Source organism: Parasteatoda tepidariorum, chromosome 6 (assembly GCF_982258835.1).
Source record: "Parasteatoda tepidariorum strain Cologne lab strain chromosome 6, Ptep-v5.0, whole genome shotgun sequence".
NCBI classification, from domain to species: Eukaryota; Metazoa; Arthropoda; class Arachnida; order Araneae; family Theridiidae; genus Parasteatoda; species Parasteatoda tepidariorum.
Window position 1 is genome coordinate 15,302,563 of NC_141760.1, and position 12,053 is coordinate 15,314,615.

At 34.0% G+C, this 12,053-nt stretch overlaps 1 protein-coding gene across 1 annotated transcript; it reads left to right on the plus strand.

The window, feature by feature from the left end:
- The first annotated feature begins 2,391 nt into the window (after positions 1-2,391).
- On the plus strand, positions 2,392-3,612 carry LOC147807616 (uncharacterized). Its single transcript, XM_087166718.1, has 2 exons — positions 2,392-2,572; positions 2,864-3,612. Exons 1-2 carry the CDS (start codon positions 2,392-2,394, stop codon positions 3,610-3,612), a joined length of 930 nt encoding a protein of 309 aa, XP_087022844.1.
- Positions 3,613-12,053: the final 8,441 nt, after the last annotated feature.

Sequence of the window (12,053 nt, forward strand, 5' to 3'; positions counted from 1 at the left end):
TTGGAGAAGGTCCCCACAAATCCATATGCACCTTTTCCAGTACTTTATTTGTTAGACGTTGATAATTCCTTTTAAAAGATGCTCGGGTAGACTTTGTCACTTTGCAAGTAATACAAGTTTCAGATTTACCTTTAAGTTACTCAATTCCTTTTACAACATTGTTATTACTCATGTGCTTAACAAGACTGTCATTTAAGTGAGCAAATCTCCTATGACACAGTGTTACGTCTAATGCAGCGTTAATTTCATTTTTAAGTATTTCAGATTTACGTTTGTCAGGTAACCCTTTCACAATGTACAGTTTATCTATTCTAGGTACACTGAAGAAATATCTGCTACGGTTATCGTAGATTATCATTTTTGAATTTTGCCAAACAATTTTATATTCCGCTATATCAATATTAGATACAGCTATTAAGTTGCGTCGTAGATTTGGAGCATAGTATACGTTCTTTAATATTAGCTTTACGAATCTGTCGTTATCTTTCACATAAAAAATTATGTCACCTACCCCTTCTACTTCTGACGTACTGTTCTTATCCCCGACGAGTACTTTTGTTTTCTTCAGAGGTCTAAACGTCTCGAACCATTCTCGTCTGTTCGTGAAATGGGATGTTGCTGCTGAGTCAATAAGCCATTCTTCTAAATCCAGTTCCGTGCTGTCGACCTCGGCAACTTCTTCGCTGATTTCAATATCCGTATAGAAAAGACCAGTAGCGGGATTTTGCCTCACACTTTGACGATCTTGCATCTTATTTGCAGTTTTGCTTGCTCTGCAATCTCTTGAATAATGACCTTGTTTATTGCAGTTGAAACACGGCCCCATACTTTTAGGTCGATATGCTTTGCTCTGCAAGTTTCGTCTGTATCCAGTTTCTTGTGTATTTCTCCTGCCCAGACCGCTTCCGCTGTGTGGAATGTCTTCGTTCTTCGACAAATTCCTTTCTCTTGATGATTTCATGTCTGTTTTAGCTAAGTAAGCATTTGTAACTGAATCGAACCCACTATCTCGAGCTTTTAGTTGGATTCTGCCGGATTCGCTGATCAATTGACTCTCAATATTATTTATTGTAAATTCCGAATCCTTTAAACGATATAAGATCTGTACTAAATTGTCATATTCTTCCGGAAGTTTTCTTATTTTCTGGAAACATACTAATAGTTCGGGAATCTCGAACCCAGCTTCCTTAATCTGTGCACTTTTATCTCGAACTCGTTGACAGAATATTCCAATCACCTCTTCATTTGGCTGAAATTTCAATTCGTAAAATTCATCTACCAGGCCAGCAATTCTTGCTCTTGATTTAGGTTCAAAATTTTCTTTTAGAATGTCCCAAGCTTTCTTCCCATCTGTCGTAGACTGAATCAACTTCAAAAATTGACGTTCAACACCTTGATATATTGTAGAATAAGCTCTAGCTTTCCTTATCTCGAAATTCTGTTTAACTGATTCTGGGGCAGTGTCTACAGGTGGTGATGGTGGATCAGCTCCACCGACGAATTCCCAACTTCCACGATCCATCAGAGCCACTCTCATGTCACACTTCCAACTATCGTAGTTGAATGCTCCAAGTTTGGGAAAAGCTAAGTTCGTTGATTCGGAATTTCCTTCCATATTCAAAACTTGGTTTCTTCCTGCTATTAAAATAAATCTTTCAGCTCCCAGATAGAATTTCTTCTGAATCTATATCGTTGACGTGGGCAAAGGCCCAAAACCTTTGTGTATTTAACTCACAAAACAGAGCATGCTAAAAATCATGACGTACACAAATAAACTGGAACACATTTATTATTACTTTCAATGGTTAACTTAGATCTAAAATTCTAATTGAATATACAAATATATATATATATATATATATAGGATCATCATCTACAATCGGCCAAAGACTCAAAAGATGAGTTGGCGGCGCATCCCTCTCCACCGGCATGAAAAAAGAAATTGTTCGTTCTTTTATAGATAACGATTTCGTACGTCACATTGATTGAATGCTTGTTTCTTGAATTCCCTTCATTTTCTTCCTGGAAACGAATCTAGAAAATAAACTCAAACACTAAAGTTTATAACTGGAAACTACTTATTTCCACAAAAATGAATTCTTGTATATATTTGCGCAAGCAATATCCAAGCATATAGTTTATAAAGTCCAAAAATCAGGTATGTTTGCGATCATGGCGGATTGAACACCTGATACCTCTCACAGAGATCAGCTATCGTTAGTAATTTGATATGTAGATGATAGCAGGAATCCAAACGAGAGGCTCTTAAAAATTACAAAAGCAAAAAATAAAACAGGCTCTGGAATTGCCAGTCTGATTTTCAAGCTATTAAGTGAACTGGAATTACTAAGCAGTCAGTTAGTGTTTCAATCTTATGATTATGCTGGTTCTATGTCCGGTGAGCACCAAGGAGCCCAAAGAAAACTTTCCGACATCGTGGAACGTAATATTCCATACATTCCAAGCCAAGCACATCGCTTGAATACTTTTACTCAGCATGGATGTGAAGCAAGTGCCTTAGTCGGTCATTTATTAGATGATCTTGGTGCTCTCTACACATTTTTCATTTCAAGTACAAAAAGATATGCAAATTTGTGTGAAGAATTGTCAAATTTGGAATATTCACTTCAGTTAAAAAATTTGTCTCAAACACGCTGAACCAACAGGTCTGAATCTGTAAAAGCTGTTTGGCAGCCTTTTGATGTTATTATATCTGTTCTAGATGATATTTCATCCTCAAAAAAATTTGACTCAAAGACAGGACTTGGGGCAACAGGATTACAGAAGAAAATGCTTTCATTCGATTTTATTTCTACTATACTGTTCATGAAAAATATATTGTATAAATTAAAAAATTTAACAGAGGCTTTGGAAGCAGAGAAACTAAATATTATCGATGCCTCCATTCTAATCGAAAGCGCCATAAAATCTTTAGAAGATATCAATTATAATAAAAAGAGCATGGACGATTTATTGGAAACTGAAATTGCATTTTCAAAACAATGCGAAATTGATCCATTCATGGAATTTAAAAAGCATCACAGAAGAAGGATTGCACCAAAAAGATTGGACGAGAATGCGGAAACTCAAGCTAAGTATTCTCTGAAAGATTTCTATCGAAAGGAAGTTACAGCAGTGTTGGACACTATGATTACATTATGTAAGGACAATGTCCAAACGTTTGTCAACGTCTTAAAACCCCTGTTTGACATTTTAAAGCCTCCTATGGAAAGAAGCCGATGTACTCGTACTTTGGAAAATGTTGAAAGGGCTCTTTCACTTTTCCCCGCCAACTTAAAAATTTCAAATCCTCTGGCAGTTCAAGCAGAACTAGAGATTCTCTGCGATCATTGCAAAGAATACTCTGACTTAATGTCAGTAAAGAAAAAGTCAGAGGACCTGAAGAAAATATTGCCTTTGGCAAATTTAGTTTGTCGCTTAATGCTAACTGCATCAGTGACAGTTGCGACGAATGAAAGAACTTTCAGCAAGCTGAAATTGGTTAAAAACTATCTTCGAACAACAATGACTAATGAACGCTTAAATTCCCTGCTTTTACTCAAAGCAGAAAAAGATATAGTTGACAATATTAAGCTTGATATGTTGAATTGAATTGAATGTAAGATTTAATGGCACAAGGTCCAGAGAGGACATGCTGCGCCAGACACACGGTTTTCAAAACATTAAAAGGTAGAATAGAGTACAATTACACAATAAGTATAGTAAAAATGATGAGAATTTTAAAACAGTGAAAATGCAAGTATTTTTATATGTGGATAAAACTTGATAAATTTCTTATATACTGTTTAAAATACCAATAGTGCGAAGAAAAGCAAAGATGTTAGGATGATGGTTTTCATCTAACAAGTCTTTTATGCATAAAATGGAGCTACCAAAAAAGGTGAGGCGAAGCTGGTTAAAACATGGACAAAGTATTAAAATGTGATGAATCGTGAGTAAAACGTTGCAATCGTTGCATTTGGGAGGAGGTTCTCCAAATAGCAAATGAAGGTGAGTAAGTCGAGTATGTCCTACTCGCAAACGGGTGAGTTTGACATCTGTCCTGCGCATGTGCAGTGCAGGCCAAGGCTCCAAAGTAGGTTTAACAGAATGTAATTTGTTTTCGCCTTGCAGGTCCCAGTGTTGCTGCCATAAACACTGAACAAATTTGCGAATGTGGTTTTTTAAATCAGAAAATGGTACAGATAATGTTATTGGAGAAGAGGCAGATCGTGCAGCAGAATCAGCTTTGTCATTTCCTTTGATACCTACATGACTGGGAATCCAGCAAAATAAAATTTTAAAACCCTTCTTGTATAGAGAAGTCAATATATGTTGAATAAAAATTAAAATTGGATGAGCTTCGTTTCTCACATGTTCTAACTGTGAGAACAGAACATTTTTCACTTTTAAAACAACGCCGAATTAAATTTACGTAGCTAATATAATTAATATAACGTAACTTTGCTGATATCTTAATTTTTTTTATCCTTTTTATGTGAATTTCTTCATTTATAATTTAAGTGGCAAATATTTTCAATGTTTTTTTACGTTATTTTTCTTATTTTTTAAAAATAAGAATTGACAATTTACTTTTGAATCAATTTCTGATAGAAGACTGTATATGCTGATTGCGATTTATTTCCTTATCTTCTAACAGTTGCTCTGTTTAGCTTTTTGGTAACAACATTTAGATGAAACAAAAGATAAGTTTAATAACAAAGAAATTTTCAAAAAAAAATTTTAATTATTAAGTAAAAGTATTTAAATATTAAGTAAAAGTATTTAAAAGTTGCATTGAAAAACATTTAAATTTACAACTTTATTTTTTAAAATTATTTCCACAAATAATTATTGATTACTATTACTGAAAACTTTATAGGTTTCAGTTTATTTAATAAACTATTATTTTTTTAAATATTTTTTACCAATTTAATAATAAAAGTTAATAGTAATTTAAAAAGTATGTTTTCTTTTTGATTTTGAATAATTACTGGTAACATGTAGTAGTAAATAATACCACATTTATACCTATAGCGTTTGCATTTTTAAGTGCTGTAAAAATTATTCATGACAGTCGGCAAAATTAACTTCAACACCCCCCCCTCAGGAATCGGTTAGGGACGGGCCTGGATGGAGTTAAAAACTCGGAGTGCATGGGACTCCTTTCAAAGTACAGTTGGTGCCCACATTTCTAAAACCTCCAGAGATAAAATTAAAGTCCAACTTTCTTCAATAAGTCGGAGAAGAGTTGGAGTTACCGGGGGCAGCAAGAGGATACCCTCTGGGCGCCCACCAGTTCGTGAGAAACACTCGAAGAAAAAAAGAAAAAGAAATCTCGCTGAAAATGTGAGTATGAGACTTACTTATGGTTAATGATTAGCGATTACAGTGCACTTCTCACAGCTATTTACTTTTCAAGGAAATTAACAGAACTCGGTTTGATCATGTAAACTAGAAAATGACTAATAAGTAGAATGACCATGCTTTTATGACGTCACTTCCGAACTGCACTTTTGGAGAACAGGTTTACTGTTGTCAAGATATATTAGTTGAAAAGTAAAGTTACCTGAGTAAAGTGCTCTTCATAAGAATCTAGAAAGATGTCGTGCAACGTAAGAGAATCGTTCTTTCTTTAAGTGATAAAACGAAAATTTTAAAAAGATTGAAAAGTGGAAGTAAATTGGCGTCAGAATATGGCGTAGAAAAATCGACAGTGCCGGAATTGAAAGAAAAAAATGAAGAATCCGTTATGAATTATGTTTCAGTAGTGGACAAAAACAATGGAAATTTGGATAGAAAATGCATGAAAAAGTCAAGCAACGATGAAGTGGACAAAGCACTTTATTTGTGGTTCCTGCAAAAAAAGATCATTAGGCCAACCAATATCTTATTATGCAAAAAGGCTTTATTTTTTCATGAGAAATTCGGTGGAAAAGGTACCTTTTAGGCTAGTTCGGGATGGTTGACTTTATTTGTTACGAGAGTTAGAAATTCATGGCGAAAAACTTTCCGCATCTAACGAAGCCGCTTCAAATTTTGTAAATGAATTAGAAAGCATTATTGAAACTGAAGGATATGAAGAAGAATTTACTTATAATGCGGATGAAAGTGGACTGAATTGAAAATCTCTACCACGAAAATTCAGCTTCAGGAGATGAAAAACGTTTTTCTGGGAACAAGATAATTAAAGAAAGAGTCACAGTTAACGTAGGCGCAAATGCAACTGGAAATCATCGAATGCCTTCAATGATGATTGGAAAATCCAAAAATCTAAGAGCCTTCAAAAATGTTAAAACACTGCCTGTCATTTATGCACCTCATAACAAAGCGTGGATGAACACCAAAATATTTATTGACTGGCACGATAAGACTTTCATTCCAAATGGTTGGTTGGTTGGGTTTTATTGGCACAAGAGCCAGAAATCATTCCAAATGGGAAGAAACATCAAAAGAATTTGGGGAAAACAGGAAATGCAATGGGAAAAATAGCTTTTGCAATGGAAAATAAAGAAAAATGTGGTAAAATCAGTAACTGTCAAAAAAAATTATAAAAAGCTGAAATATAATTTTAAAAAAAATTCAAAATGAAAAAGAAAGTTTAAAAATAAATAAATAAATTAAAAATATTTAAAAATTGAAAAAAAAAAACTTTTAAACACGCCAGAACTATTTTCGATAGTACTGCTAGTCCCAAGCCTGGAAAAAGCGTAAAGGGGAGTTAGTGCATAAATAATAATCATTTAAACTAAGATTTTAAACAACTTTCGAATTATCCGACCTTTTCATTATCCAAACCACTTTCGGTCCCGAGCAGTTCGGATAATCGGCGCTCAACTGTAATTCGATTTGTTGATTGGATAATTACATTATGACACTCATTTTAAAGTTACATGTGTGTCATAATACAGTTTATATAACTAAAAGGCTCACTTTGAATTGATATCTTTTTCTTTTACTAGTCCCCTCTCGCGCTTGGGGGGAACTTCTTCGCTTTGAATTAAATTAACATCTGTTAGAGATTGTAATATGTTGTTATAGTTAATATAACGACTGTAACTTACTACTTCCACTTAATTTTTATTGTTTTGCTTATGGCAACGCTGTTGAAATGTTTTATGTTGGATATTTAGTGTTCGATTAATTAAGATTTATAAATATCGCTTAATTTAAGTTGGTTTAGAATTAATAAATGTTTGTTATGTTTTAATTCGTATTCATCTGTAGAACTTTATTTGAATAATACTAAAAGGCGTCCGTAAAATGTATTTGTTTGCTGCAATTCTGACGTCTGCGACAGGACATTTTTTCAAAACAATGTTTCAAGCAGCTAAAGGATTTAAAAAAGAAAATTTGTTATTCGTCGCCGAAGAAATTGGCGCAACATTACCTCAAAAGGTCACAATATCGGAGCTGAAAGAAACAATTTTGAAAAGTAAGCAGTATTCTGAAGATTCACAGTTTGTTGCTGATATTTTGGTAACGACTGTTAGTGACCGGAAACAAAGAATTGGAGCAGGAGGAGCAAAAACGATTAGAATATAATGAAAAGCAAAAACAATTAGAATATGAAGAACGGGAAAAAAATAAGATTTCACTAACTGGAGTTGGCTCGAATTCAAGTGAACCCACCAGTGGCAATGGCAGGTGAGTCCGAAAACTATTACTACTAGTGCTAGGAGGAAATTTAATTTGCCCAAATTAGTGTAAGTTTCGTTTTCCAAGGTATATTAATAAATTTTTTCAGTTATTTTTAAATACATCCTTTCTTTCACAAATGTACAATAAATGTTTATTTTTTCATAATTTTCAGTTTAAATTAAAAGGAAGTTTATCAATTATTAATTTCTCTTATTTCGATAATTTGTGAGATATACAGTCCTTGGCCTAATTATTACATGCACTATAGGATTATATGTGAAATCCTAATCACCAAGTGATATTATACAGCTTTATTGTTTTTACGTGGCTAAAACCGGTTTGCTCTTGTTTATGTTCATGTATTAATTTGTTACATTAGACGATATATAATGTAGATTAAACGATTGAATAAGTTATACCATATATTATATAAATATTTATTATCATGTATTGTTTTAGAATATTATAATAATTGGATCAAATTATTAGACACACTTTAGTGTTTTAATATTTTGCACGAGTTTATAAGCAATACTTTCATATTTAAACATACATGTAATGAGTTTTTATTCAGGTGATTTTTTTTGTGTTGTTCCTATTTATATTTATTTTGATTGTGTTGCATTGCAATGTTAACTAATTGATGCACAAACATAAACAATTGCAAACCGATTGAAACTGCATAAAAACAATTGATACACAGACATAAACAATTTCAAATCGGTTGAAGCTGCGTAAAAACAATAAGGCTGTATAGTATCACCTGAAAATTGAGATTTTACATAGGATTTTGTAGTGTGTCTGATAATTAGACCAGGGACTGTAGAATTACGATGTATATAGAGATGAGATTTGTCATAATCGTGAATTTTAACCATAACAAATTATTTTATTTCAGCATTTAAGAAGGAGCATTTCTCCATGTTGAACAAAATACTTGTGAGCCAACAGAACGAGGGGGAGATGTTGGTGGATCTCAAAAGATCCACCGGTGTTCCTTCTAGAGAGTCACTGAAGGAGGGAGCACCTCAGCTACCCTTAAAAACTGAGGTTGAAGTCCAGCAGCTGGAGCAGTGACTTTTGCATAAAGCAAATAGTTGTTTACTTGTAAGTAATTAATTTACCTTACACTCTGACTTGTAATTGTTAGAGATATTTTGCATTGAGTTTGTCATTATTTTCTACTGACTTAATATGCGAATTGAAATCCCTGTTTTTTAAAAAATATTCGTTGATTTTATTAAAGCTGAAAATTAACATCAAATGCTTCAATTGATGACTTTTGCTGATTTTTTCTTTTCAGATTTATGGAGAAAGGGAACAACAGAACTATTACTGAAACATTAAAAGGAAACAATATTTATTTTAAACTACTGGGTGAAAGATATGGGATAATTTTATATCTTTTTTATTTTTTTTCCGAACTGAAATTTTGAATTTGTAAAGGGGTGCGTGTTGAAATTTCCAAAAGCTAATATAATTTTTTACAGCAAACTTTTTGTGTGCCTTACTGCTGCCTAAATTTTGCTTTGTATATCTTATAGTCTCATCTATAGAAAGAACTCACCTCACTCTCCGTTTGTAGCAGTGACTGTCATAAGATTTAACTATTTCTTCCATATCAGCAGTTGGCCTTAAGACTTTGTGGCGAGAGGAATTCTTTCTATAGGCTAACCATAGTTTATTTAAATATTGCAATAATATTTTGAAAAAAATTTTGTGTCCAATTTTTTTCAGATAAATTATTTGGCCCTTGTAAGAGGGAGAAACATCGAAAAAGCAACGCGGAACATAATGGGGCAAATCTTTTCAAAAGATGTTGCCCCTTCTTACAATCGGGCCGGACGAGGAGACAAGATGGCCTTTTCCACCCTCGCGGTTAAGGATGTTGTTAGTAAGTTTCACTTATATTCTGTGTTAACTCAATATTATAGCTTTAAAAGTGGTCTTTGGGAGGATAGAGTTTTGTTTTTAATTTAGTCTGTAAAAGTTGGATTTTTGGTAATTCATTTAATCTAGATAGATAAACAGATTTTGATGAACCTCCTCAATTTATGGAGACTTGTGTTTATCTCTTTAATTCAAATATTTTTCGTATAAATTCTAATTGTTTTAAACCGTCTTGTTTCAGTTCTCAGCTACTTAAAAATAATTATCCTCAAGATATATTCTCAAATGTTATGGGGTATATATATGAGTGTGTGCATGTTTAATGATACAAGTATAGCAGTTTTAATGAATTGAATTGAATTGAATGTAAGTTTTAATGGCGCAAGGTCCAGAGAGGACAAGCTGCGCCAGACACACGGTTTTAAAAACATATTAAAAGGTAGAGTACAATTACACAATCAATAAGTATAGTAAAAATGATGAGAATTCTAAAACAGTGTAAATGCAAGTATTTTCATATGCGGATAAAACTTGATAAAAATGGTTAGCATGATAAATCTCTTATATACTGTTTAAAATACCAATAGTGCGAAGAAAAGTAAATATGTTAGGATGATGGTTTTCATCTAACAAGTCTTTTATGCATAAAATGGAGCTACCAAAAAAGGTGAGGCGAAGCTGGTTAAAACATGGACAAAGTATTAAAATGTGATGAATCGTGAGTAAAACGTTGCAATCGTTGCATTTGGGAGGCGGTTCTCCAAATAGCAAATGAAGGTGAGTAAGTCGAGTATGTCCTACTCGCAAGCGGGTGAGTTTGACATCTGCCCTGCGCATGTGCAATGCAGGCCAAGGCTCCAAGGTAGGTTTAACAGAATGTAATTTGTTTTCGCCTTGCAGGTCCCAGTGTTGCTGCCATAAACACTGAACAAGTTTGCGAATGTGGTTTTTTAAATCAGAAAATGGGACAGATAATGTTATTGGAGAAGAGGCAGATCGTGCAGCAGAATCAGCTTTGTCATTTCCTTTAATACCTACATGACTGGGAATCCAGCAAAATAAAATTTTAAATCCCTTCTTGTATAGAGAAGTCAATATATGTTGAATAAAAATTAAAATTGGATGAGCTTCGTTTCTCACATGTTCTAACTGTCTTAAAACACTCAAACTATCCGAGTATATACAAAAATTTCTAGCCGAATGCGAAGAAATGAGTCTTAAAGCTAAAAGGATCGCAAATGCTTCCGCTGTAAAAACAGAGCAAATTGCAGGAATGTCGTAGCTGTAAGTAATATCAGCCACAACAATCCCACAACCAACATGTCCAGGGAACTTAGATCCATCTGTAAAAACTGCTATGTATTGTATATACTGATGACGATGGAAAGTGAACAGCTGTTGAAAAATGCTAGGTGAGACATTAGACTTACTGTATGACACAAATGAACAATCAAGATAATATGATGAAATAGTCCATGGTGGGATGAGAAAATAATTTACAGATTGCGATGGTATATCACAAAAATCAAGTGTCTGAATGAGTGATCGCATGCGAGAGTTAAAAGGTGGTATATATGAGGGTCGTGCATCATATAATCGTTGTAAACTTTGTGGAATAATCTCACGTCGAAGAGGGTTCGATGAAGATGACATGACGCGAGAGTAAAATGTCAAAGAGAGCTGCATGCGTCTGAAATCGAGAGAAGGTTGATGACACACAGCATACAAACTCTCAACAGGAGAAGTGCGAAACGCTCCACTACATATGCGTAGCGCCGTATGATGCACCGTATCTAGACGTTTTAAGTTAGATGCAGATGCCGTTCCATAGACAGCACAAGCGTAATCTAGGCGTGAAAGTATTAATGCTTGATACAAACGGAGTAAAACTACACGATCCGCACCCCATAAGGTATTTGAAAGTACTCGCAACATATTTAAGGTTTTCTCACATCGTTTTCTTAAATGTAAAATATGAGGTAAGAAGGTGAGTTTTTCATCAAAAATTACACCTAAAAATTTTGTTTCTGACACAACTGGTATGACAATATTATTAATGGAGATTACAGGATGAAGATGAATGTTACGCAACCGACAAAAGTGAATACAAGAACATTTATTGGGTGAGAGACTATGCCCGTTTCGATCACACCATTCTAAAATCTTATTAACAGCAAGCTGCAGTTGACGTTCGATAACGCGCATATCTGATCCTGTGCATGACACATTTAAATCATCAACATAAAGTGAACCAAACACGGTAGGTGGTAAAACGTGCAAGATGAGCGAAACATGAACAATGAAAAGTATGACGCTTAAAACACTGCCTTGGGGAACCCCTTCAGCCTGAATAAAAAGGTCGGAAAATGTAGTACCTAATTTTACCCTAAAATACCGTTTCAACAGGAAGTTTTTCAGGAAGATGGGTAAATTACCACGAAGTCCCATATCGTAGAGCGTCTTGAGGACTCCGTATCGCCATGTCCGATCGTAAGCCTTCTCAATATCAAAGAAGATAGAGA